This window comes from Felis catus, chromosome C1 (genome assembly GCF_018350175.1).
Source record: "Felis catus isolate Fca126 chromosome C1, F.catus_Fca126_mat1.0, whole genome shotgun sequence".
Lineage (NCBI taxonomy): Eukaryota > Metazoa > Chordata > Mammalia > Carnivora > Felidae > Felis > Felis catus.
This window is the reverse complement of record NC_058375.1, coordinates 43,608,520-43,635,416: the sequence shown is the minus strand read 5'-3', so window position 1 is coordinate 43,635,416 and position 26,897 is coordinate 43,608,520. Positions and strand designations below refer to the sequence as shown.

At 47.9% G+C, this 26,897-nt stretch overlaps 2 protein-coding genes and 1 long non-coding RNA gene across 6 annotated transcripts in view; 1 reads left to right on the top strand and 2 right to left on the bottom strand.

Moving 5' to 3' along the window:
* The window catches only part of HSPB11 (heat shock protein family B (small) member 11), a 42,226-nt gene extending 39,047 nt beyond the window's left edge, over positions 1-3,179 (top strand). For all 4 annotated transcript variants that reach the window (XM_023258719.2, XM_023258722.2, XM_023258718.2 and 1 more), the window contains 2 exons: positions 1,243-1,360; positions 2,970-3,179. In XM_023258719.2, the coding sequence (XP_023114487.2) occupies positions 1,243-1,360; positions 2,970-2,992 (141 nt within the window). In that variant the 3' untranslated portion in view covers positions 2,993-3,179. The remainder of the gene's footprint in view (positions 1-1,242; positions 1,361-2,969) is intronic.
* A 603-nt stretch (positions 3,180-3,782) lies between these two features.
* DIO1 (iodothyronine deiodinase 1) lies at positions 3,783-20,815 on the bottom strand. Its single transcript, NM_001009267.1, is given in 4 exon segments — positions 3,783-3,850; positions 5,832-6,031; positions 11,745-11,888; positions 20,494-20,815. Coding segments are annotated over 4 exon segments (734 nt in total).
* LOC123379612 lies at positions 15,836-18,714 on the bottom strand. Its single transcript, XR_006584285.1, has 2 exons — positions 18,580-18,714; positions 15,836-16,579 (listed from the first exon to the last, which is right to left on the bottom strand). It is a non-coding gene; the product is annotated as an uncharacterized LOC123379612 (long non-coding RNA).
* Positions 20,816-26,897: the final 6,082 nt, after the last annotated feature.

The following is a 26,897-nucleotide window of genomic DNA, read 5'->3' as shown; positions in this document are numbered from 1 at the left end:
GAATGTCCTTGAAATTTAAAAAAAAAAAAAAAAAAAAAAGAAGAATTAACGCTTAAGACCAGAAGAGGATGTTATATGTGCCTTAGTTGTTTAGACTAGCATAACAAGAATGCCATACGCTGGGTGGCTTATAGACAACAGAAATTTATTTCTTACGGTTCCAGAGTCCAGAAGTCTGAGATCGGGGTGCCAGCAAGGTCAGGTGAGGGCCCTCTTCTGGGGTTGCAGACTTCTTGCGTCCTCACATGGTGGAAGGAGACAAGCTAGCTCTCTGGGGCCTCTTTTATAAACACGCTAATCTCATCCCAAAGGGGTCCCTCCCGAAGGATGATTCATTCAGCATTCCTCCCAGGACTGCCCTGATACTATCACGCTGGGCTTTTGGGTTTAGCATATGGATCTGGCAGGGGTGGGGGGACACCACCATTCAGACTATAGCCGTATTACAGGACATTTCGATACTAGAACAATCACCACTGGACTATGTCTTGGTGAAGTTACTGAACCTCAAGTATAAAGAAAGAATCTGACAGGTTTGGGGCAGAATAAAAGCAATTCAGGCAGGAAGTGCTAGGAGTAATCAGGCTGGCCTCAGACTTTTCTTCTCAGGACTTCTAGACAACAGTGGAACTATATCTGCAAATCTCTGAGGTAAAGAGACTGAAACACAAGAGTCTAAAACCCAGCCAGGTATCCTGCAGGCTTACAGACAATAGACTGGCGGCTGCAAATATGTAAGACTTCATTCGGGGAATACAAGACCCATGTGCTTTTCTTGAAAAACCTACTTGAGACATTTTTTTTCCTAGAGAAAGCAAGGGGGGAGGGGCAGAGGGAGAGAGAGGACCCCAAGCAGGCTCCACATTGAGTGTGGAGCCCCACGTGGGGTTTGAGCCCACTACCCTGGAATCCTGACCTGAGCTGAAATCAAGAGTCAGGCCCTCAACCGACTGAGCCACCCAAGCGCCCCCGACTTGAGACTTTCAGTGATGTAATCTATATGGCAAAATAGGTATCCTGAATCCTTCCTCAGTCGAACCCCTAACTATGCTGGATGAAATGTATTAACATACATTCTTAAACTCATGGCTGAGCTTACCAGAAATGAAATAGTCTGTGGCCAGTTCAGCAGAATTAGAGTTGAGTCCAAACCTCTGGAGTCCCCCGCACTTGGTCTTTTTTCCATCTTTGCCGTGTAGGTTTCTCTGCTTTAACACCCTCTTCCCTTTCCGTGTTCTCCAGGTTTCCGTTCCAGAAGGCCTGGGCCTCCTTGAGGACCAAGCCCAAATGCCCCCACCTATGACAGGCTTTCCCAGACCCACCCAGCTCCGAGGGATTGCTCTCTCCTCTATACTCCCAGGTCAGTTAGTCTTTTTTTTTTTTTTTAAAGTTTATTTATTTTTTAAAGAAAGGAACAGAAATAGAGTGCAAGCAGGGGAGGGGCAGAGAGAGAGGGAGACACAGAATCCGAAGCGGGCTCCAGGCTCCGAGCTGTCAGCACAGAGCCCAACACGGGGCTCAAACCCACAAACGGTGAGATCATGACCTGAGCCGAAGTCGGACGCTCAACCGACTGAGCCACCCAGGCGCCCCTGATCAGTTAGTCTTATCTCAGCTGTCCCCATCGTATTTGCTTTGAGTTGCGGGCATTGCCATGTATGCCTAGTCGTCCACGAGGTTAAGCTGCTGGAGAACAATATAGCTGGACCTTGTCCATCTGTGCATTTCTTAGCACCCAGAAAAGACTCAGTGCTCAATGTCTGAAGCATTAAACTAAGAGAATTGAATTGGCACGCCTGGGGTCTATTTTAACATTCTAAAACCTCCTCAGTTCCAGCCACTATTGTTCACTGAAAACTGGGAGCTTTCTGTGCATTTAGAGGCATGAATCGGGGGACCATCTGGGAAGTGGTTCAGAGGAGCATGGCCTTAGCCGCTGTCTCCTTTTGTGGAACTTGGTACTTAGGAAGGACAGTGCTCGGCTGTGCGTTAGCCCCGCCATTTTCCCAGCTACTCATTCTCTGTCTAACCTCACAAACTCATGCCAGCATTGCTTTGGCAGGGTGAAGAATTTTTATCCGGTGTCCCTACTGTCATGCCTTCCCTCCATCCCCCACTCCCTGAAAAGGGGGCCCAAGGAGGCAGTTGTGAAATAATAATAACAACGGCCAACACATCCATAGCATATTCTCCAAGGCAGGTACAGTGCTTTACTCTTTCCGAGAGTAGCATTTTCTGAGTGCTTTACTCATGAATCGTGTATGCAGCAGGCGCTGTTGATATCCCATTTTATAGTTCAAGATACCAAGGCAGCTGAGCCAAAGTCCCACAGCTAGCGGGGAGCAGAGCCAGGACTCTGGCTTGAACTTAGAGATGGGGTTTGAATCTCTGTGGGTTACTTACTAGCTCTGAGACCTTTCACAAGTTACTTAACTCTGAGCCTTGAGCTCCTCATCTAGAAAATGGGGATAATAATTTCCTCTTTGAAATACATGAAGATTAGATGAGTTAACATATCTGAAAGTGGGTAGCTGGTAGATGATTAGAGATAACTTTTTTTAAAAAAGAATAAAATAGCAACGTTAATAGTATTAACATTGTGGCAACTAAGGCAGAGCCAAAGAGGATGTTTTCATGTTAGAAAAATGTCTCCCGGGGCACCTGGGTGGCTCAGTCAGTTGGGTGTCCGACTTCGGGTCCGGTCATGATCTTGCAGCTTGTGGGTTCGAGCCCCGCTTCAGGCTCTGTGCTGACAGCTGGGAGCCTGGAGCCTGCTTCAGGTTCTGTGTCTCCCTCTCTCTCTCCCCCTCCCCTGCTCATGCTCTGTCTCTCTCCCTCAAAAATAAATAAAACATTTAAAAAAATTAAAAAAGAAAAGGAGAAATGTCTCCCAAGTCCATTCTTTTATGGCATGTTGTGAAGGTAGCTTGATTCCAATGTGAATCAAAATGTTTTTTTTTTCTTTAAAGGCAACGGCCCCTGGACCAAATGAGGCACTTCCAGCATATGGTATTTTTGCTGATCAGATCACACTGGGCTATAATTAAAGCTGAAACAGGCTGACACAAATTGGAAAAGAAAATGTAAAGATCACACCGAAGCCATCCCAAATAGCCTGAGATGTTTTAATCATTCTGTATTAGCTTTACTGCATCTTAAAACATTTTCGTTCAAGTCAAGTCACAGCTGTGTGCACTTTAGACTGTGGCCGTCATAGACAAACGTGAAAAGAAGCAGAGTTAAAACAGATGAATACCAATGGTTATCCATGAGTCTGATGTAACACAAATGACCATTAGGAGACTTGCGAAGAAATCAGAGAAACAATTTCAAATGCGAGCTTCCGCATCAATGAACGACAGCTTTCAATTCCTCATCTGTCTCTCCTCAACAGGAGTTCTCCCCATGCTTGGTTCTAAAAACCTATTTAGTGTCTTAGATGATCAGTTCCATAAACGGCAAATTTGGTAGAATGAATTTGCCTGACGTAAGGACTGCCGTATGTAACCACTTGGTATCAGAGTGGCTGGAGATGGGGACCACGTGCAATGAATGTGGTCTCTGCCGTGGGGGCAGCATTGACATTCTGTACAGTCTTTAACATTCAGCTCACTTGCTGCTTCGTTTTCTGACTACAGTTGTTCGGCTAGATCAGAGAGCTCTGAGCTAGTAGTTCAGCTGGGGATACAGGTCAAGAGGTAACAGCCACATGGGCTGGGGGGAGAGCCAGGACTTGAGGAGCCCTCCTGCTGATCACCTAGGGCTGGGGGATCTGCCCAGACTAACTGTGGAGCTTTTCCAGAACAGCGCGAACTTCCTCTGGATGGTAGTTCCAAGGGCCAGGTTTACCCTGCAAGAGAGATAAATCAGCATTCCCAGATTTCCGACTTGCAGGAATTAGCAGGTCTGGAGCTTAGCTGAGAGAACTGGGCTGGTGATAGCTACATGGGAGTTGTCAGGATGGTGTAGACAATGGCAGATGCAACCACAAAGCGGATGGGGTCACCCAGGGGGAGAGTGTGGAATGGCACTCACATTTAATGGGCAGACTGGACAGAGAAGTCTGAGGAGAACCAGAGGGGGTAAAGTGAATAGTTTCAAAGGAGAAAGGGGTCTCTACAAATAAGCTGTTCTTCCATAATTAGACCTTTAGATAGGCGTTATCTTCTCTATCCATCAGAACCACCTCTGCCTCTCCAATCCCCATGCCCTAGTTCAGCCCTCTTCATTCCCTACTCGGGCAGCCATCCCACCTCCTGACTATCCCCAGTCCTCAGTCCCTGCCCCCTCCAGTCAATGCCTTACCCTATAGCCAGTGATCTTTCTAAAATACAGATCTAGTCATGCCTGTCTCCTGCTCGAAACTCCCACTGGCTCTCCTCTGCCCTAAGAGGTAGGCTGGACTCCTTGGCCCGGAAGCAGCCCCAGTCACCTAAATGCCCCGACTCTCCATTCACACACTGCCCTAACATGCCTCAGTGCCTTTGCTCACCTTCTTCCCTATATTTGCCATGATTTTCACTCACCATGCTCATGTGGCTGGCTTCCTGGCCTTTAAGCCTCAAGCAACTGTCACCACCTCTAAAGAGCCTACCTCTCTTCCTCAGGGGTCAGGAAATGTACAGTCTGAGAGCCAAATGTGTCCTGATGCTCACACTCTTCCATTTACATACTGTCTATGCTGTTTTTGTGCTCGGACAGCAGGATTGAATGGTTGTCACCAGGATTATTTGGTCCCCAGAGTCAAAAATACTTATAGCCTGGCCCTTTGCAGAAAAGGTTTGCTGATCCCTGCTCCGGAGTGTCACAGCACTTGGGACACTGGAGCACTCTATGTGTGTCCTCCTCATCCTCCAGACTGTGAGCACCTCCAAGTAAGGGGTGGGCCATTTTCAAATCGTTTTTGTGTTGCCGGTCCTTGCACGGGGCCTAACCCTGCTTGGCCTCCATCGTGCCATCTTAGAGCCATGTCTCTGGGGAGGAGAAAGGAAGAAGGACCTGAATTCTTGTCCTGTGGCCCTTGGCACCCTGGGGATTCATCTGCAAATTGTTGCTCATTTTACCCGCGTAAGTAGGGCCAGCTTGACACGTGGGCAGGGGAGCATCCACATGGTTGGGCTTCATGTGCTCTCCAAGGCTTGAAACCCCTAAGGCAGCTATAAAACAGTTTCCGCCCTCTCAGGGGAGGCCAACAGTGCCCGCGTGGTCAGAGGCTGTGCTTACACCCCCCTCCCTGGCCAGGCTGGCAGTCCTAATGGGGACACAATCACCAGAAAGGAAGCCAGGACTCAATTCCTGCCTTGAATCCCTGCTTTGGCATTTCCAGCTCTTAACTACAGGGTTTGCTCTCTTCCCCCTCCTACAACCCCCACCAGGTTCAGGCCGGCCTCGGAGATTAGCAGCTTCAGACCCTCCCACTCCTGGCCTGTCCCATTCAAAGGATTTAGAACTGAAATCAGAGCCTTGCGCAGTGTGACCTTGGGCAAGTCAATGTCCTCCGAGCATTGTTTAGGAAATGGAAACTACATCCTCTCATTCAGCTTCAAACTGCACTAGGGCTGGGCCAGTCTTCTGGGTGTAGAAGGCAGCCAGGAGGCTGCGGCTCCAGTCCAAATGCTAGGGACCGGAAAGTCCCATTATTTCACCTCCCGTGAGGTGGGGGGCCAGAACCTCCATTTTGCAGAAGAGGAAAGGGAAACTCCAAGACAGGAAAGGACTTGCCCCTGGTCACATGCCGGTAAATGGCCGGGCAACAACTTGAATGCCGATCTGCCTGATACGAAGCCCTTTCCGCCCTCACCCGCCCTGGACCCCTTGCCCCTGGGCACCACCTTGTAGAGGATCCTGCCCGCCTGGAGCACATAGAGCCTCTCGGGCAGCGCTGCGTAGAGCCGGCTGCTTTGGTTCTTCATTGTGTCTACCACCACAGGGCACTGGGGGCTCCTGTCCAGCAGCAAGCAGGCTGCCTGCAGGCGGTCCTGGAGATTCCGATGATTCCTGATGTTCACGTTGTTCTTGAAAGCCCAGCCATCTGCAAAAGAAAGGATGGGCAGCGGGCCTCACAGGCATGGCGCATATTTTCCGCAGATTAAATACCCCCATCCCCATCCCCACGCCCTTTTAACGGAGGGTCCCAGATGAGCCCTTGACCATGATTTGGCCCAGTGTCCTATTATGTGTGAATGCATGAGATCACATAAGGAGATACTGACTGACCCAAAAACAAAGCCTAGGGCTCCTGACTCCCAGACCTCAGCTCTTCAGCATGAGAGAGTCCAATAGGCCAGTGCTTCCCGAATTTGAATGTGCATTTGATCCTCATGAGGACCTTGTTAAAGGAACATCCTGATTCGGTCTGTCTAGGGTGGCACTGAGAGTCTAGCTGGTGCTTAGGAGGCCAAGGCTGCTTGCTCCCTGGACCACACTCTGAGAGGCAAGGGTCTAGAGCAGTAGTTCTCTGCAGGCATTCCGTCCAGACGAGCAGTGCTGGCCTCATCTGGGCTTTATTGCTAATTCTCAGGCCGCATCCTAGACTGACCGGGAATGGGGCCCACCAATGTGTTTTCACAGCCTTCCAAATGATTCTAACACACACACTGAAGTCTGAGAACTACTATCCAGAATCTAGACAATTTCCCTCTTCTAATTATTCTCCACCAGAATGTTCTTTCCAAAATGCAAACCTGACCATGGCATTCTCCGGCCGTGGCTTTTCATGGCTCCCTGTCATCCTCGGGATAGATCTCCCCAGTGACCTGGCCCGACTCACCTACATCCTCCAGCCTCTGCTCCAGCCAGGTGGGTGAACCTGGGACCCCTTGACCCACAACCCCCAAGCTGCCTCTCACTTCCACCCTCTTCATCACGGTGCCACCTTCACCCACAGTGTGAGGGCAACAGAACCTTCTCTTTCCTATGACTTCTGGCACTGCTGCTGGTGGGCTGTCCAGACAGCCCCAGGGTGCCTGCCACTCAGGGTGAGCCGACAGCCAAGTACAACTGCTGGCCTGGCAATGACCTTACTTTCAACTCCTCCTAAGAAGTATCCCTGCCTCCCTCCTGATCTTGCTCCTCTCTAACCCATCATCCAAAGATCTCTGGCAATGCTACCAACACAAAATGTAATCAGATTTGTTTCTCTGCTTACAAACCAGTTACAGGACCGGCTCCTTGGCATAGCGTGTAATGATCCTGACCATCTCTCTCCATGCGTACTTCCGGTCACGGCTCCCTGTCCTCCCACGTCTAGCTGAAGTGAATCCTCCTCAAATGATGCTGCCCCCTCTCTTCCCTGTCTCCTTACCATCTCTTCCACATTTGAGATCCTACCTTTTTAAGGCTCACCTTGGGGCGTTTAGGTGGCCCAGTCGGTTAAGCGTCTGACTTCGGCTCAGGTCATGATCTCACAGCTTGTGAGTTCAAGCCCCACATCCGGCTCTGTGCTGACACAGCTCGGAGCCTGGAGCCTGCTTCGGATTCTGTGTCTCCCTCTCTCTCTGCCCCTCCCCTGAGACTGCTCAGTTTCTGTCTCTCTCTCTTTCAAAAATAAATAAACATTAAAAAAATTAAGAGGCTCACCTCTACCACGGTGCTTCTCAACGTTGGGACTATTGACATTTGGTGGGGGGGGGGGGTGCCATCCTGAGTGTTCCCCGATGTTGAGCAGCATCTTTGGCCTCTACTCACTAGGTGTCAGCACCGCTCTGACAATTTGTGACAACCAAAACCATCTCCAGACATTGCCAAATACCCCTTGGGGGACAAAACCACCCTCAGTTGAGAACCACTCAACTGTCCTCCAGGAAGCCTTCCCTGACACACTCAGCTGTATGATATCGGGCAGGATCTTGAAATCTCTTTAAAAAAATTTTTTTAATGCTTATTTATTTTGCAGAGAGAGAGACAGAGCACGAGCAAGTGAGGGGGCAGAGAAAGAGGGAGAAGCAGAATCCGAAGCAGGCTCTAGGCTCTGTGCTGTCAGCACACAGCCCAATGCAGGGCTCGAACCCATAAGCCGTGAGATCACGACCTGAGCCGAAGTTGGATGCTCAACCAACTGAGCCTCCCAGGCACCCCTGAAATCTCTTTAAATTCTCAGCTTCCCCATCTGTTATGGGATTAATAGAACCTATGTTGCAGATGGCTGTGCAATGGCTTGTATGAGATAACTTATACGGAAATCCCTTCATAGAAGCTGCTTGAAAAATACTGGTTTATTTTGCCCGAGTGCCCTAAATAACAGACAGGTGGGAAAGAACCCAGTTTTTATTGTGTCCTGCAGAATACTGCTACTTTGCTCTGGAGATGCCCCAAACCACTTTGACTGCTTAACTTTATTTTCTTTTTAATTTTTTTTAACATTTATTTATTTTTGAGACAGAAAGAGACAGAGCATGAACAGGGGAAGGTCAGAGAGAGAGGGAGACACAGAATCTGAAACAGGCTCCAGGCTCTGAGCAGTCAGCACAGAGCCCGATGCGGGGCTCGAACTCACGGACCGCAAGAGCATGACCCGAGCCGAAGCCGGACGCCTAACCGACTGGGCCACCCAGGCACCCCTGACTGCTTAACTTTAAACAGGAGGGGATTTTCAATTGGCCTCATTTGCCAAGGTGCCCCTCTGCCTCCTTACAGGAAGTGGTACTCATTAGTTTAATGGGCCCACAGTTTGAAAAAAACAACCATAAAGTGCTACCGGCCTTGCCCTTCTACTTGCCTCATTTCTGGGGAGCCTGGAACCCGGGCAATGTGGTCATGGGTTCTTTCGGAAGCCACGTGGCCTGTGTTTACAGTAATAGCTGCCTCCCAGGGTAATATAAGTTGATTAAGTCTATCAGCAGAGTCCTCTGCTCAGGAACCTTACTCCAAGAAAAACCAGCTCTCAGGAGAAATTCACACCAAGATACAAGTGCCTGGCCATATGTAAAGTAATTATTACCTGCCCCAAGACACCAAAACTTTGTAGATGACGGTAACACCGGCCTACATTGGCCTCACGGGTAGGCAGCCAGTCTCGTGCAACAATTAGCTCACTGGGGCTTCACAACAGCCACCCATGGGAGTCAGGCGGAATTCTCGTTCTCATCCTGAAGCTGAGACCATGGAGGCCCAGAGAGGAGCAGTGACTGGCTTCCCCAGCTTTAACTGTGAGTTCCTGAGAGGCAGGAACTGTGTGTGTCGTTTGTCTCAATATCCCTGAGCCCAGCCCTGGGCTGGCACACAGCAGGTTCTCATTAAACCTCGTCAAGCGAGTGTGAGGTTGGTGTTGCCATCCTGTTTCAGTGTGGCAGAAGTGGGCACGGCAGGGAAGCTGTCCAAGGTCACGTGGCCAGCACGTGATGGAGCCAGGAGCCGTACTCAGGTCTGGAGCTCCAAAGTCCGTGTTCTTCCCACCATGCCTCATGCCTCCCTGTAATTTACCCGGACAAACATGTGGCGTGGGGAGGAAAAGGAAGCCAGCTGACTTGGGCCACAGGCCCCAGACCTGGTGGGATTGGTGGATACTGGCTCTGTGCATTTTAATTTTGGGGTTCAGGCCGTACTCACTCCTGTCTGGTTGACAGAAACAAGTACCCCCGGGGAAAGAGATGGGGTGAAGGAAGAAATGCCTGAACTAGGAGTGGCAAAGCACAGGGGCAAGAAAACTGTCAGAACAGGGTGAGGAAGTCCTTCTTCAAAGGCTTTGAGGTTCTGGAAAAGTTAAACCTATTGGGGCTGACCCCAGGAGGAACAGGACAGATACCAGGACCAGAAACCATTTCTGTGACGATCCACCCCTCTTGTCACGGTTTACAACTTGTTCCTTTAGAGATTAAAGCTGGATCCTCCAGGGCCTTGTCACTACAAGTGTGGTCCCTGCACCAGCAGCCTCAACCTCCCCTGGGGAGCTGCACTGTGGCACTGCTGAGCCAGAACCGGCTGAGGTCCCCAGGTCATTGACGCGCACGTTCAAGTTTAAGTGCTGCCCCAGGACAGTTAAATCAGCTTTGGCTGAGCTTTGGCTGAGCTTTGGCTGCCGGCTGTGATGACATCAAGTCAATGTCTCCTCTCGGCCATGGAGACCACAGACACCTGAAGGTGCCCCAATTCTCTCTCTGGAGCTCCTGGCTGCTGCTCTCCCAAAGGAGTGTTTGGCCCGGAGGCACACTGAGCTAGCATTTGCTCTCCTGTTACCTACACTCTTTTCAATTGCGTTATGGAAAAGTTTTAAAGTACATAAACGTAGAGCAAACAGTATAATGAATCTCTTGTGTACCTATTCCCCTATGCTAGCTAATATTTTAGGTTGCCCCAAACCCTTAATGGGGATAGAAGACGCCAGTGAAATGAACACAGTATTAAGTTGAAAGAAGTTCTCAAACCTTTGGGTGCAATAAATCAGGATGCAATGGGCCTGGGTGGGGGCCCTGGAATATCCTTTTTTTTTTCTTTAATTTTTCTAATGCTTATTTATTTTTGAGAGAGAGGGGGAGAGAGACAGAGCACGAGCTGGGGAGGGGCAGAGAGAGAGGGAGACACAGAATCCGAAGCACGCTCCAGGCTCTGAGCTGTCGGCACAGAGCCCGACGCAGGGCTCAAGCCCACTAGCTGCGAGATCATGACCTGAGCCGAAGTGAGACTTTTAACCGACTGAGCCACCCAGGCGTCCCTGGAATATCCATTTTTAACAAGCAACCCACGTAGCTCTGACTTCAGGGATCCAGGAAGCATATTGGAGAAAGCGCTGCTGGGCCATCTTTGCTGATAATTAATAGCAGCCTACACTTGATAGCACATGGATAAACCAGCAAGGCTAATACTGGCCTAAGCACGCTCATTCATCCAACTTTTGCTGAGCTCTGATCCTGCGACATGGGCTCTGCCAGATGCTGGGGACCGACAAATCGTGTGGGAGGTGGGCGAGTAAATGACACCGGTCCCACTTGCCTTCTTCGGTCTTTGGGTTTGAGAGTTGGGCCACACTCATGGGTCCAACCCCCTCAAAAATCGGGAGATAGGAGTGTGTCTGACCATTCTGTCAAGTTCAAAGGGCTTAGACCATGAGCTCTAGGAGTTTCAGGGAGAGCTCTCCCGAAGAGAGCTGCCCAGGAAAGGAACGAGATTAAACGTGAAGTAATGAAGATGTGTGGCCACCTGTTAGGGGCTGAAGAAAGAATGCCTGCCCCAGATGAGAGTTAGCCTGGAGCAGTGGTTCTCAAAGTGTGGTCCCCAGACCAGCAGCTTCAGCATCACCGGGAGCTTGGCAGAAATTCAAATTCTCAGGTCTAACTGATAAACTCTGGGGTGGGCTCCAGCAGTCTGTTTTAACAAGCCTTCCGGGTGCTTTTGAGGCTCACTAAAGCTTGGGAACCATTGACTGGGATGAACCAGTGTCCCTTTGAGCTTGGAGAGTCTTAGGCTGGATTTCACAAGTAGCTCTAGAGCAGTCATTCCGGTCTAAATTCCTCCTCCTAGCTTCTCTCCCTTGATTTCCCTATTTATCCATTCAAAATCGTGGGTCCTCTGCCAGGGAGACTTGTCCCTCCAGGTCTTCTGCTCTGTGTGCCCGGTTGAAGGCACAGGCGGTGGAGTTAGCAGTGGTGGTAAACCCAGCAGGGACTGAACACGGCAGGTACGCAGTGAATAGTGGGGCTCTCTCCCTCACTCTGCTTCCTCCCCAATCCCCAACCTTGAGACAGGGCCTGGGGGAAGCAGGAGAGAAAAGAGAAGGTAGGAAGAGGTAAGGGCAGAGCGTCTCTCTCTACCTGATGCGTGTGCTTCTTCGATGTAGATGATGAGAAAGTCTGCTATGGAGCAAAAGTCTTCAATAAGTCTCTTGAACTGGTCAAATTTGAAAAGAAATGAAGGTCAGGTACAGCTTCCAAAATTCAGCACCAATGGCCGGTTGCCTGAAACAGGAACGGAACCAGCAACAGCCAGTCATCTACACACAGCATTGATTTGCCAGTAACTTCTTTACTCCTGCCCTCACTTCTATCACCACCATTAAAAAAAAAATGTTTTTTAATGTTTATTTTGTGAGAGAGAGAGAGAGAGAGGGGGGGGAAGAACAGGGGGAGGAGGGACAGAGAGAGAGGGAGGGAGAGAGAATCCCAAGCAGGCTCCACACGGTTACTGCAGAGCCCGATGTGGGGCTTGAAACCACAAACTGTGAGATCATAACCTGAGCCAAAGCATCAAGAGTCAGATGCTTAACCAACTGAGCCACCCAGACGTCCAAATTCTGTTACCACCTTTATTTTCCCTCAGAGATGAAGCCAGGCCACAGTGGGGGGGCTGAAGCCTACAGGGCAAGACTGAACACAGGCTGGAGCCAGTTTGCTCCTCTCCACAATAAGGCCATGTTATCAAGGGGTCTCAGTAGACCACCTGCAGCCACTAGGTGGTAATTACAATAATGATAAAGAGAGTCCCTCTCATGCAGTTTATAAGGCAGGCACGCATCCCATGTTTTCTCATGGGATGAGGTTAGTATACCGCAAGGTAGGCAATTTTCCGCCTTGTTTATAGGCGTGTTCCAGGCCACGCAGCAGGTCAGTGGTGGAGTTAAAATTAATACTCTGGCTTCTAGACTCTCAATTTAGTACTCTTCCCATTCAAAGCCTCCGTTTCCTCATTCACAAACAGACATAACATAGGATCGTTTTGAGGATTGAAGAAGGTAGTACAGATAAGGGCTTAAAATGGTGCCTGGCTTATAGTAGGTGCTCAATAAATGTAAGCTGTTGTTATCGGCTGTCTTATTCCTGAGCTATGAAGTGGGGGAGGGGCAGTGAAGGGGATGCCACCAAGGGGAAGGAAGGATGAGGACAAGACTGGCTACATAATTTGCTGGCCCAGTACAAAATGAAAATGCTGAGCCCCTTGCTTACAAAGTGGGGAGGGGGAGTGCCCCTAAATATATTAAAATAAACAGATTTTCTTCTGTGGTCTCTCTCCTGCACTGGCATGGTATTTTTTAGCTACTACTTAATGTCACGTTCCCACGGACAGAGGGATATTCATGGGGTGAACGCAGGCCCTCACAGTCACCCAGGAGCCCCAAAACTCGGTGCTCGTGTGCATGTGTGTGCGTGTGTGTGTGTGGCCAGTGGCTGCCAGTTTGCCTCTCCCTGCAGCACCAGATCAACACACTATGCCCCCACTAGGAGCACAGAAATTGAGCTAGACATTCACCCTTCCCGCATGCCCACCCCCCACCTCACAGCATATAGTGACCTCCATTCAGGGACACGTGCCCGGCTCCTTGACGGGGGAGGGGAGATGGGCAAGAGGCTTCTCCCACCACGTTACCCCACACACTCAGCACAGTGCACATGGCGCTGTCAGCCCGGGATGGGGACAGCCGCCTCCACGCCCTGCCAGGAGACGTGGCAGGATGGGCTCACGGGACCCCAACCTTCCCCGTGTCTGCATCCAGTCCCTCTCTGGGGTCAGAAGGAGGCAGCAGTCACTGGATAGCGATGGGAAGGAGGCTGGCCAAGCCCTGCATCTGAGCGGGGTAAGAGTGGGTCGTGGAGAACATGTCCCAGGGCGCGAGGAAGCTGTGGGAGGCAGGATCCTGCATGAGCCAAGGCTCCAAGTCCCCTGGCCCGTCCCACTGTCCCAGCAGGCCTCACTTGCAAAATGCAGATTCAAAGGTACAATGATTAAGGATTTCAAACAGCTACTGCAGAATACTGAACCCCAGGCACGGGGCCCTTCTGAATGTGGAACCCTGTGTGACCCACTGGTCCCACACCCACGAAGCGGGCCCTGGGTGGGAGCCTTCTGCAACTCTCCCACCTTAGATTGGGGGTAACTCCAGGGAGCTGCCAGCACCTGGTGGTTACCTGTGGCCGGGGCCGACATCATCGAGCCCGTCCCTCACATCTGTCAGAGCACAGCAGGCTGCGCCCTGTGACGGGTCTGTGCCCGCCAGGCTACTTGTGGCCCCTTGTGGGCAGGGCCTGTTCCTCACTCAACCTCATGTCCCCAAGCATGCTGTCATTCCACCTATAAGCAAGTTATTCAGACTTATCCTGTGCGAGGCTCTTAGCCACACACCAGGGATTCGACAGAGAACAAAGCCAGCAGGCCCCTGCCTGCATGCAATTTGAGGTCTATTTAATGGCAAAAAAACAAGTAAACACATAAATGTGGTAATTTCAACTTGCGATAAGTGTTACGAAAGAGACAATCAAGGAGTGACCTACTTTAGACAGGTGGGTCGGGAGAGGCCTCTGAGGAGATGCCATTTAACCTGACAAATGAAGGATAGGAAAGAGCCAGCCATGGGCAAAGGGAGGAGAAGGGCATTCCAGACAAAAGGACTCTATCATGTACAAAGACCCTGAGGCAGGACAGAGCTTGGCGTGTTCAAGGACCTGTAAGGCCACTGTGACCAGAGCCAGGCCTGGGGAGGGGGTGGGAGAGTGGGTAACGAGAGGCATGACTGGAGAGGTAGGTATGGGCCAGGGAAGGCAGGCTCTCCTATGCCTTGGTGAAAAATCTGGATTTTATTCCACGTACGATGTGACATCATGGAGATAAAAAACAAGGATGGTGGATATTTGTTGCAATTTTGGCTGCCCAGTTCCTAAGCCTCCTTCCTAGTTGGAATTTCTTATTTTGTATGCTATTAATGGGAGAGTATGCCTCTGTGGAGGAGAGAGGGGCCAGGTCTGTTCTCTGTCCTGAGTAGCCAAGGCAACAGCAGAGACCCAGGCTGGGCTGATTGGACTCTCCCACATAGATCTTTGATTCTGGAGTCATTGGGATGGCAGAATTCATCCATGGCCCAGTGGTAGTGCCCCTGTCAGGGACGGTGGGGTCCTGGGGGTGGGGGGTTGGTTCTCAAGGCAATCACAGTGACAGCAGCATCCTGGCCTGACTGTTGATGCTAAAAGACAGTCCAGGCCCAGGGCTCCAACTGTGGTTGATTCTGGAGATCTTGCAACACCTTATTAATATGTTCTTTTGCGTCCGTATGTTTGTGACTAAGAAAACCAGAGTGAGTTTCTGTGGCTCGCAAGCCAGAGCCCTGACTGTTACGGTAGGGGCATATAATAATGAAACACGATTAGATTTACACTTGGACATCACTCTTTGGAGAAAGGCCTGAGGATGAGAATGGAAGTGGGCAGGACCCAGTTAGGGGGCGTCAGAGAAACGCACGTGAGAGATCATGGGAGCCCGGGCAAGTATGTGGGCAGCAGAGAAGGGGGAAGATAGAACTTGCTGATGGAGGGGAACAGAGGGCATCTTACCTTGCCGATGCTTCATTCCATGAGTTACACCCTCACCTTGTTGTGCAATGGGTTTGAAGCAGCTTACACATATAGTAAAATATTAAAAAAAAATCATGCCCTTCTGGGAGGCACAGAACAGAAGGGAATTATGGAAGACAAATAAACCAGTTCCAAGGTCCCATGCATTCACTGCAACCGAACTAATATTTGACTGAGTTTCCTGGTGCCCAAGTACAGATAGAAACAATTGGTTATATAGTCCTCATTTTTCAGTACATAAGGAGAAAGCTGGCCAGGAGATACAAATCTCTCCTTGTCCTTGGCTCACAGATTTTCTCTTAGGAGGCCCTAGGGAGTACCAAGTGGGCCTCAGTCCCCTGTCGGTTGATTACACAAGTCCTCACCCATGTGACAGGGTTGCCCAGGCCTCATCAGGGGAGGCTCAGAGGTAAGTCAAGGCCAAGTGGTCAGCCATTGGCCTCCAATGACCCCAGAGTCATGCTTTAGATAAGAACCCAAAAGACTTAAGGTCAGGACCAGTGCTAAATATTAGCTGTCTGGAATTTTGTTTTTAATTGGAACAAAATTCAACACTGATTAGGACATTGGAAGAGACAGAGACATTCGTTTAATTATTTATAGTGTGGTTGGGTGCAGTGATCAGTATTGAGGGCAAAGTTTAAACTGGGTTCCCCACTTACGTGGTAGCAGAGGGGAAGGATGGGTGCAAGGGGGTAGCGGTACAGAGGGCTGGCACTCTGCCTGTGTGCACAAGCCACGGTGCAGAGAACACCATTTCAAATGTCAGGCAAGTGCCGCCAAGTCCAGCTTGTCTGTATAAATGGGAAAACAGCTCTGCAGCAGCTGGACTTGAAACCACCATCCTGACCTCCATGCCGGTAAATTAGCCCCCATGGCAGGCTCTCTCAGCAGACAAAGCCCATTTATAGTTGCTAGATGGCACCTCCTAAGTACACTGGGAGAGATTTTAGAGGATAGGAAACAGGGGCTGAAATAAATCCAGTTTCATATTAACTCTCAAGTGTCTAGAAAATAAATTACCCACCATCGCCTTCTACCACAACACACCAGTTAATCAATATTTTGCTGTGTGTATGTGTGTGTGTGTGTGTGTGTGTGTGTGTGTGTGTGTGTATGTCATGTGTGTACATGTGCATGTACATGCAGAGGATAGGGGGTGGCTGGGAATTTCTCTGAGCCTCTGTTGTCTGATCCAACAACAAAAAGCACAGTAGCTGAGAGTCAGAAGGCACAAGTTCTAATTCAGGCTCTACAAGAACTTGCCATATGACTCTGAGTCAGTCATTTCCCTCGCCGGGCCTTTGCATCTGAAAAAAATGAAAGAACTGCTTTAGATTACCCATAGAGTCTTCTAGATCTTCCAGTCTGCGGCTGTAAAATGAGCTCAGATTTATACCTAAAGCATACGTCAGAGATTTTTAGTGGTCTGGTGGGTTTCCAAAGCAGTTATAGGATATCTTTCTATCAAGCAGAACTGATCATGTTAATGCCCTGCTTGAAAATCCTTCTGGGATTCACCAATACCTTCAGGATGAAGCCTACCCTCTTCACTAAGACACATCAGGTCCCTTAAGTGCTGGTCCCTGATGATGGCTCCAGTCTCATCCTTCACCACTTCGTGCCTCCCACAGTCCCACTTCTGCCAAACTGATGTCACCTCCACATCTTAGATCGCAGCTCCCCCCCTCTGTCCTGCTCTGCTCCCCACTCTCCTGTTCCCCACACACTCCAAAGCTTCACTGTCTCTAGACAATGGGCTCGCCATCCTCTTCCCCAGGAAGCCTTCCTCTGACCACCTTCCTACCCACCCCACATCTTCCAGAACCCTCTGCTTCCCTCTCTCACTACACCATGTCCCCCTCTGGGTTATGAGATTTTTCTAGGGCCGACACCAGTTGTGTTGATTTCTGTATCACCAGTATCTATTATTTCAGGACGATTCAGTACCATTATTTCTTTTTTCTTTTTATTTTTTTTTAACGTTTACTTATTTTTGACAGAGAGAGAGAGACAGAGAGAGAGAGACAGAGTGCAAGCAAGGGAGGAGCAGAGAGAGAGGGAGACACAGAATCTGAAGCAGGCTGCAGGCCCTGAGCCATCAGTACAGAGCCCAACGTGGGCTCGAACTCACGAACAGTGAAATCATGACCTGAGCCGAAGTCGGACGCTCAACCGACTGAGCCACCCAGGCGCCCCATCAGTACCATTATTTCTGAATCCATGTGCTAAAAGCCAACTCATTTTATAAGTAGAGTTTTCTTTTGTCTCTCGGTCTCCTTCTCTCTCCATTCTTCAGTCTCAGGTGCAATAGCAGGGAGCAGAGGCAAATATTTAAAGTATTTAAAATGTGAAGTGGTCCAGGGGCGCCTGGGTGGCTCAGACGGATAGGTGTCCGACTTCGGCTCAGGTCATGTTCTTGCAGTTCGTGGTTCAAGCCCCACTTCGGGCTCTGTGCTGACAGCTCAGAGTCTGGAGCCTGCTTTAGATTCTGTGTCTCCCTCTCCCTGGCCCTCCCCCACTCACACTCTATCTCACTCTCTCTCTCTCTCAAAAATAAATAAACATTAAAAAATTTTTTTTAAATGTAAACTGGTCCACTGAAAGCAAACAGTTACAAGAAGCGAGTACATTCTGTGAACTGGCCATGAGGCAAGTTGGCTTTCATGGAACTGGTCAGTAGATGATTGATATTCATCAAATTGGCCTGCTTCTAGCTCAGTGCTTGGCACATAGTGGACACTCAATAAAAGTCAACTGTTATTCTCAGTGTTCTTATTATCAGTGGTCACTTGGCAAATGTTGGATAAATACAGGCCATTTGTGCACCACAGTTTAAAGTCATGAGCAACTGGGGCACCTGGGTGGCTCAGTCGGTTGAACGTCCGCCTTCGGGTCAGGTCATGATCCCACGGTTCGTGGGTTCAAGCCCCGCATCGGGCTCTGTGCTGACAGCTCAGAGCCTGGAGCCTACTTCAGATTCTGTGTCTCCCTCTCTCTCTGCCCCTACTCTGCTCACACTCTGTCTCTCAAAAATAAATAAATGTTAAAAAAAAATTAAAGTCACGTGCAAGAAACTCTTGCCTGTTGCTCTACTTGAAACGCCTTTCCCTTCCCAAGCTATAAAAATCTTACTCATTTTTCAAGGCCTAGTTCCAAAGCCACCTCCTCCAGGAAACATTCCAAGCCCTGCAGGCAAACTTTATACCTTTACAGCCTCCCCCATCTCACAGAACTGTGAGGATTCCTTTACTATGTCCGTCTGTGCTGGGAAACCGTAACCTTCTTGAGTGAAGGAGCAAGCTCTTACCTAACTCTGAGTCCTTGGCGTCTAGCTGAGGGCCGGGCACACAGGAGGTGCTCGTGAATGTTTGCTGACTGAAGAAAAGGAGATGAAGAAGCCCAGATTCTGGGTCTGACTTGGTCGCTCACTGGCTCTGTTACCTTTGCCTCTCAGCGTCCTCCATTCCCTTCTAAAGTGAGAGGACTAGATCAGGCCAACTTTTCCCAAAGGGTGTTCTTTGGATCATGTGTGATGATGACAGGCATTTCCTCAGGGGGAGACCTGGGGGTTGTGTGTGTGAGGAACATCAGTCAGTGCTTTGTCAGTTTGTTTTTTTTTCCCCCAAGTTTTGTTTGTTTTGAAGCTTCAGGGCTTCTCAGAGCTTTAAAAATATTCGCGTGCTGTATGAATTTCCAGGAGGAGGGTATAGCGTGCAGCGTTTCTCAAACTACTTGAATCAGGGAACTCGATGTAGTAAAGCTTATCTGCGGGATTTGGCCTCCAAAGACGTGCTTTGAAAAACACTAGAGTAGCCACCTGCCTCAGGGGCCTTCTCTACTCTATCCGCTGGGTCTGGGTCCCGGGAAATCAGAGATGAATCGGACACAGTACTGTCACGAGGCTCCCCGTTGGGCAGCCAGAGGCTGGGTGGCAAGAATCAGTGTCCGAGGAGAGGGGCAGATGCAGAGCCATGCGTCCAGGAGAGAGAGCGCCTGCCTAGCTGCAGGGCTCTGAGATGGCCTCACAGAAGGGCGTGTGTGTGAGAGCAGGCCCCTGTTGATGAGGCGTTTGGACTGTTGGCGATAGAGGGGAAGAGCCAACAACATGAGCAAGGCCGAGAAGGGAAAGCACAAGGGATGTGCAAGGCCCAAGAATTGGTCTGCAGGCCACAGCATGAGGTGCAGCCTGCAGGTGAGACGGGGAAGGAAAGCGGGAGTTGGCTCAGGAAGGACCTTGAGCACAAGGCTGGGCCCGGGTTCGTTCTGAGTGCAGAGGGCAGCTGCCGAGGCTGGGGATGCGCTTGCTAAGGGGCAATCTCGCAGCCAGTCGCAAGTGGGGTAGGAAGAGAGGGCAACAGGGGGAGGAGGAGGAAGGCCTGGTAGAAGGAACAGCTGTGAGGACCAAAAAAAAAAAAAGGGGGGTGTCTGTAAGACCCCACATCGATAGAACTTGTATACATAGGAGAAGGAGAGAGAGTGCTTCAACATATATTTACTGAGCGCCTGCCATGGGCCAGCAGCAGCCAAAAGGATGCAAAGTGGGTTAGACCACGGGCTCCACCTGCATGGAGCGTGCAGGCTAGTGGGGGCGGCACAGAACTACCTATCAGGTCAGGTGCAGTAAAGAGAAGCTTAGGACGTCAGGCATGGAAAAGGAGGTAACCTAGCCTGGTGGGGATCCAGGGCTGGCTTGTTGCAAGAAGTGGCACTGAGCGGAAGTGAGAAGGATGAGCAGGAGCTGACCAGGCAGAGCGACTCTAAGAGCCTAAGAGCCTGTGGAAGGGGGCGCCTGGGGGGCTCAGTCGGTTGAGCATCTGACTTCGGCTCAGGTCGCGATCTCACGGTTCATGGGTTCGTGGGTTTGAGCCCCACGTTGGGCTCTGTGCTGACAACATGGAGCCTACTTCACGTTCTCCTTTCTATCTGCCCTCCCCCACCTCTCAAAAATGAATAAACATTTTTTAAAAATTAAAAAAAAATAAATAAAGAGCATATGGAAGGAGCTGAAGGCCAGTGTAGCTGGTTTGTGGGTTAAGGGCCTGGGAAGGTGGCGATGCTGCTCGGAAGAACAGAATCTAGAAGTCCTAGATGCAGGAAGTGAGAAGACAAGAAGCCAAAAGGGAGCAGCCAGAATAGAATTCAGGACTTTCCAACCCACTTCCCCACCCACTGCTGATACCCCCACTCCAAGCGCATCTCAAGCTTGGAACAGTCTCCTGACCTTTCATGAAGTCCCAGATGCTGCACCTCTGTCCTGAGAGCCGGACCACGGGGCAGTTGGGGGCCAGACCTCCTGGCTCAGTCCTGTCCTCGAGTCGCTGCCATCGGACCTTCAGGACAAACCAGAAATACTGCACGCTGTACAGAGTTGGGGCCCAGTTGTCATAGGAAAAGTGGGGGTTCTTCCGGTTCATGGCCACGATGTGTTGCTTGACTCTCGAGGGAAACAATATCAGGAACACTTTGCCCACAGCCACCTGCAGGGCCACCTGAAAGAGGACCCAGAGCCTCCTCAGCCACAGCCCTGCCTGGGGCAGCCCCATTTTGGCACAGCCAGAGCTGGCTCTGGGGCCGGTGGGCAGAGAGGCCACAGCCGGGCGGTAATGGGAGGAGCTGAACAAAGGTGCAGGGTGGATGTAGCCAACCCGGGACAGCAGGAAGGTCCTGGGACAGAAGGTGTCTGCCTTCCTGTCAATGGAATGGAAAATTCCAAACTGAGGGCTCAAAGGTCTCTTCTAATTATTATCATTTCTGATCCTTTGCCTTAACCTTTGAGAGATCCTTGGACTGAGAGACTTCAGATTTTAAATCCTCCCTCTGATAAATTTTCGAAAACCAATACTTATAAAGATCACACTTAAAGGGACTCTTTGGTCCTTTAGAAAGGCTTTGTTGTAAGTAACTCCTAACATTAATCGTTCTTTTAATCATGTAAATTGTTCCTTTACTAATGAGAGATGGTTTTCCCACTCACAGCTTCTTACTTGGTGGTTGAATGTTTCTGGAGGCATAGCCTCCCCTAGAGGATTTTGGGCCTGGAAACTCCCAGGCAGAGACAGAGCTGGGTTATCCCCAAGAAAACCTGGACCTGTGTGTGTGTGTGTGTGTGTGTGTGTGTGTGTGTGTGTGTGTTGTGTGATATAACTACAACACTCTGCACTCAGCAGGGTGGCAGTCCAGAGTGGGGAAAAGACAAGTAAGCAAAAAGTTATCATTTTAGCATATGAAGCACAGAAACAGAAGATGGGTGGGGGGCTTGGAAACATGGTGGAGGGCAGTTAATGCAGTTAATTCTATTTAGAGAGGCCAAGAGGACTTCCCCCAAAGTGATATCTACGCTGAAACCAGAAAGGCAGAATAGCAAGCAGTAAGCCAGGCAAATGGGGACATTGGTCCTAGTGGACGGAACCACATGTCCAAAGACCTAGAAGCCAGAGAGAGCATGGCCCACTGGAAAAATTAAAAGAAGAATCATAGAAGCTCAGAGCTGGAAAGTGTTTTAGAAAACACCTAAAATTACTTTCCTTTTAAGCAGGGAAACTGAGGCCTAGAGAGGGGAAGAGACTGAAGGCCAATTCTGCAATTAACTAATGTCCTAAAGAGTTAGTTCACAAAGCTTGAAGTTTACCCCTCCCTGACACATTTGCATACCTGTGCAATAGGGCAGAGGGAAGAAAGACTTGAAAGCTGACTGTCATAGCCATAAAGGTGTTAACCTTGGCCTCTAGCACACTAACTCTATTTAGAGAAGAAAAAACACCTCCAAAAGCTGTTCTGTTTCTAAGCATCTCACTGTAAATGCCAAGCTGTGTCCCTAAAGTACAGCACCTGCCTGTTTGAGCAGTAATAACCCCTAATGTGTACATAGCATTTTCCCATACAAAGCATTTCTGTTATTTAAGTAGACTATTTTTTCAAGCAGTTTTAGATTTACAGCAACATTAAGCCAAAAGTATGGGAGTGCCCAACTACCCCTGGTCTCCATACTTGCACAGCCTCCCCTACTATCTGTATCCCACCAGAGTGGTACATGTGTTACAGTTGATGAGCCTATATTCACAAATCATTATCCCAAAGTCCATAGATTACATTAGACTTCACTCTTGGTATCGTACAATCTATGGGTTTTGACAAATCTATAATGATATGTACCCACCATTAAGGTATCATAAAGAATAGTTTTGATGCCCTTAAATCCTCTGTGCTCCTCCAGTTCATCCCTCCCTCTCCCCTAATCCCTGGCAACCATTAATCTTTTTAGTGTGTCCATAGTTTTACCTTTTCTAGAATGTTATATAGTTGGAGTCTTACAGCATGTAGCCTTTTCAGTTTGACATCTTTCACTTAGTAATATGCATTTAAGAAACCCTCATGTCTTTTCAGGACTTGATAACTCATTGTTTTTTTTAAACATTGGACAATATCCCATTGTCTGGATGTACCACAGTTTATCTGTTCACCTATTAAAGGACATCTTGGTTGCTTTCAGGTCTTGGCAATTACAAATAAAGCTGCTGCTATAGACTGTTTGTATCCTGCCCTACCCCTCCTCCCCCCCATTCATATGTTGAAACCTAATCCCTAAAGTGATGGTATTTGTTTTTTTGTGAGGCCTTGTAAGGTGATTAGGTAATTAGAGTGGAGCCGTAATGAATGGGTTAGAGCTCCTTCACCCCTTCATCCATGTGAGGACACAAGATGACTGACTGTCTGGGAACCAGGAAGTGGGCCCTCACTAGATACCAAATCTGCTGGTGCCTTGATCTTGCACTTCCAGCCTCCAAAACTGTGAGAAATAAATTTCTGTTGTGATCCACCCAGTCTATGGTATTCTGTTATAGCAGAATGAATGGATTAAGACAGGTGCCATAAACAACTATACGCAAGTTTCTGTGTGGACGTGTTTTCAACCCATTTGGGTAAAAACCAAGAAGCACAAAGGCTGGATCTTATGGTGAAAGTATGATTAATTTTAAGAGAAACTGATAAATTGTCTTCTAAAGTGCATGTGTCGTTTTATATTCCCATCATCAATGAATGAGAGTTACTATTGTTCCATGTCCTCACCAGCATTTGGTGTCGTCTGTGTTCTGAATTTTGGCCATTCTAATAGGTATGTAATAGTATCTCACTCTTGCTTTAATTTGCAATTCCCTAATGGCATATGATAATGAGCAGCTTTTTATACACTTATTTGCCATCCATATATCTTCTTTGGCGAGGTGTCTGTTCCAATCTTTCATTCATTTTAAAATCAGTTTGTTCATTTTTTATTGCTGAGTTTTTTTTTTTTTAATTTTTTTTTCAACGTTTATTTATTTTTGGGACAGAGAGAGACAGAGCATGAACGGGGGAGGGGCAGAGAGAGAGGGAGACACAGAATCGGAAACAGGCTCCAGGCTCTGAGCCATCGGCCCAGAGCCTGACGCGGGGCTCAAACTCACGGAGCGCGAGATCGTGACCTGGCTGAAGTCGGACGCTTAACCGACTGCGCCACCCAGGCGCCCCTATTGCTGAGTTTTAAGAGTTGTTTCTTTTAGATAATAGTCCTTCATTAGCTATGTCTTTTGTGAATATTTTCTCCCAGCCTGTGTGGTTTGTCTTCTCAGTCTCTTGACCAATGTCTTTTGCAGAAGTTTTTAATTTTAATGAAGTCTAGCCTACCAATTCTTTTTTTCACAGATTGTGCTTTTGGTGTTGTATCTAAAAAGTCATCACCAAACCCAAAGTCATCTAGGTTTTCTTCTGTGATATATTCTAGGAGTTTTATAGTTTTGTGTTTTACATGTAGGTCTAAGTTCCAGTTTGAGTTAATTTCCATGAAATGTCTGTGCCTAGATTTTTTTTTTTTTTACATGTGGATGTCCAATTGTTCCAGCACCATTTTCTGAAGACTGTCTTTTGTCCTTTGTATTGTCTTTGTTCCTTCGTCAAAGATCTTTTGATTATATTTGTGTGGGTCTATTTCTGGGCAGTCTTTTCTGTTCCATTGATCTTTTTGTCTATTTTCCTGTCAATATCATACTGTCTTGACTACTGTATCTTTATATTAAGTCTTGAAGTTGAGTAGTGTCAGTCCTCCAACTTTGTTCTTCTCTTTCAATAGTGCATTAGCTATTCTGGGTCTTTTGTCTCTCCATATAAACTTTGGAATGAGTTTGTCAATATCCACAAAATAACTTACCGGGATTTGCTTTGGGATTGTGTTGAATCTATAGATTAAGTTGGGAAAAACTGACATCTTGAAAACATTGAGTCTTCCTGTTCATGAACATGGAATGTCTTTCCATTGTTTAAGTTCTTGTTTGACTTATTTCACCAGAGTTTTCCTTGTATAGATTTTTTACATATTTGGTTAATTTATATCTAATATTTCATTTGGGGGGGGTGCTAATGTAAGTGGTATTATGACTTTAATTTCAGATTCCAATTGTTCATTGCTGTTATATGAAAAAGCAATTAACTTTTGTATATTAACTTTGTATCCTACAACTTTGCTATAAACACTTATTAGTTCTGGGAGGTTTTCTTGCCAATTAATTCAGATTTTCAATATTATAATCTATGAACAAAAAAAGTTCTATTTCTTCCTTCCCAATCTGTATACCTTTTATTTCCTTTTCTCGTGTCTTATTGCATTCTCTAGGACTTCCAGTATGATGTTGAAAAAGAGTGGTGTTAGAAGGGGTATTGGCAGAGGTTATTGGGAGGACATGACTGCCAGTTGACCCACAAGCTGGGCCTGGGAAATCAGAGGCTCCTTACCACCTCCCGTATCCTTGGAATGTGTGTGTCATTTGCCTTCCCTGTGTTAGAAGCTGCCCAAGGACACGGCCTTGAGATAGTAATGTGCTGTTGAGACCATTGGATGGTATACATGACGAAACCCAGTTAACGCCTCTATATAACTTTTAAGATTCTGGCAGGCAGGTGCAGAGATCTACTTCTCTTGTGGTTGCCCAAGACAAGCCTCATAAGTACGTTCTCTTGCTTACTGAAACTGCCACCTACCAATCTGGAATAGTTTGCCTCTTTCTTCAGTCTCTCCTTGCCCTCTGTGTAAAGGGGCCAGGTTGTGGACCAACAGGGTGCACTCTTGCCTTGTTCCTGATCTTGGTGGGAAAGTATCTAGTTTCTCACCATTATGTATGATGTTAGCTGTAGGTTTTTTGTAGATGTTCTTTATCAAATTGAGAAGTTTCCTCTATTCCCTTTTCTGAGAGTTTTTATCGTTAATGGGTGTTAGATTTTGTCAAATGCTTTTTCTGCATGTATTTTGCTATAATCGTGTGATTTGTCCTTAATCTGCTGATGTAATGGATCACATTAATTCATTTTTGAATGTTGACCAAGTCTTACATATCTGGAATAAATCTCACTTGGTCATGGTGTGTAATTCTTTTTATACATTGTTGGATTCAACTTGCTAATTTTATTGAGGATTTTTGCATCTCTATTCATAAAAAATGTTGGTCTCTAATTTTCTTTTTTTGTAATGTCTTTGCCTGGTTTGGGTATTAGGGTAGTGTTGGTTGCATAGAATGGATTAGGAATTATTCCCTCTGCTTCTAATTTCTGGGCAAGACTGTGGAGAATTGTTATAATTTCTTCCTTCAATGTTTGGTAGAATTCACCAGTAAACCAGTGGGTTCATTTGGGTCTGGTGCATTTTCTGTTTTCAAAAGTTATTATTTATTCAATTTCTTTCTTTATTAAAAAAACTTTTTTTAACGTTTATTTATTTTTGAGAGAGAGAGACACAGAGCGCAAGCAGGGGAGGGGCAGAGAGAGAGGGAGACGCAGAATCCGAAGCAGGCTCCAGGCTCTGAGCTGTCAGCACAGAACCCCACACAAGGCTCAAACCCACAGACCGTGAGATCATGACCTGAGCTGAAGTCGGGAGCTTAGCCAAGTGAGCCACCCAAGTGCCTCTTGATTCAATTTCTTTAATAGATATAGATCTATTCAGATTGTTTATTTCTTCTGGTATGAGTTTTCACACGTTGTGTCTTTCAAAGAATTAATCCATTTTATTTTGGTTATTACGTGTGGGCATAGAGCTATTTAGAGTATCCCTTTAATATCCCTGGGATCTCTAGTAATGTGCCCTCTTTCATTTCCAATATTAGAATTTTTTCTTAGTTAGCCTGGCTAGAAGTTTATCAATAAACCTCTGGTTTTTGGCTTTCTTGATTTTCTCTATTGAATTCCTGTTTTCAATTTCATTGATTTCTGTTCTAATTTTTATTATTTATTTTCCTCTGCTTACTTTAGAGTTAATTGTCGCTCTCTCTTTTTCTAGTTTCCTCAAGTAGAAGCTTAGATTACGGACTTTAAATCTTTCTTCTTTTCTAATTTTCTAGGTATTTTTCTCTTATTGATTTCTAGTCTGATTCCAATGCGGCCTGAGAGCATATATAATATAGTTTCTACTCTTTTAAATTTGTTAAGGTATAGGGGCGCCTGGGTGGCGCAGTCGGTTAAGCATCCGACTTCAGCCAGGTCACGATCTCGCGGTCCGTGAGTTCAAGCCCCGCGTCAGGCTCTGGGCTGATGGCTCAGAGCCTGGAGCCTGTTTCCGATTCTGTGTCTCCCTCTCTCTCTGCCCCTCCCCGTTCATGCTCT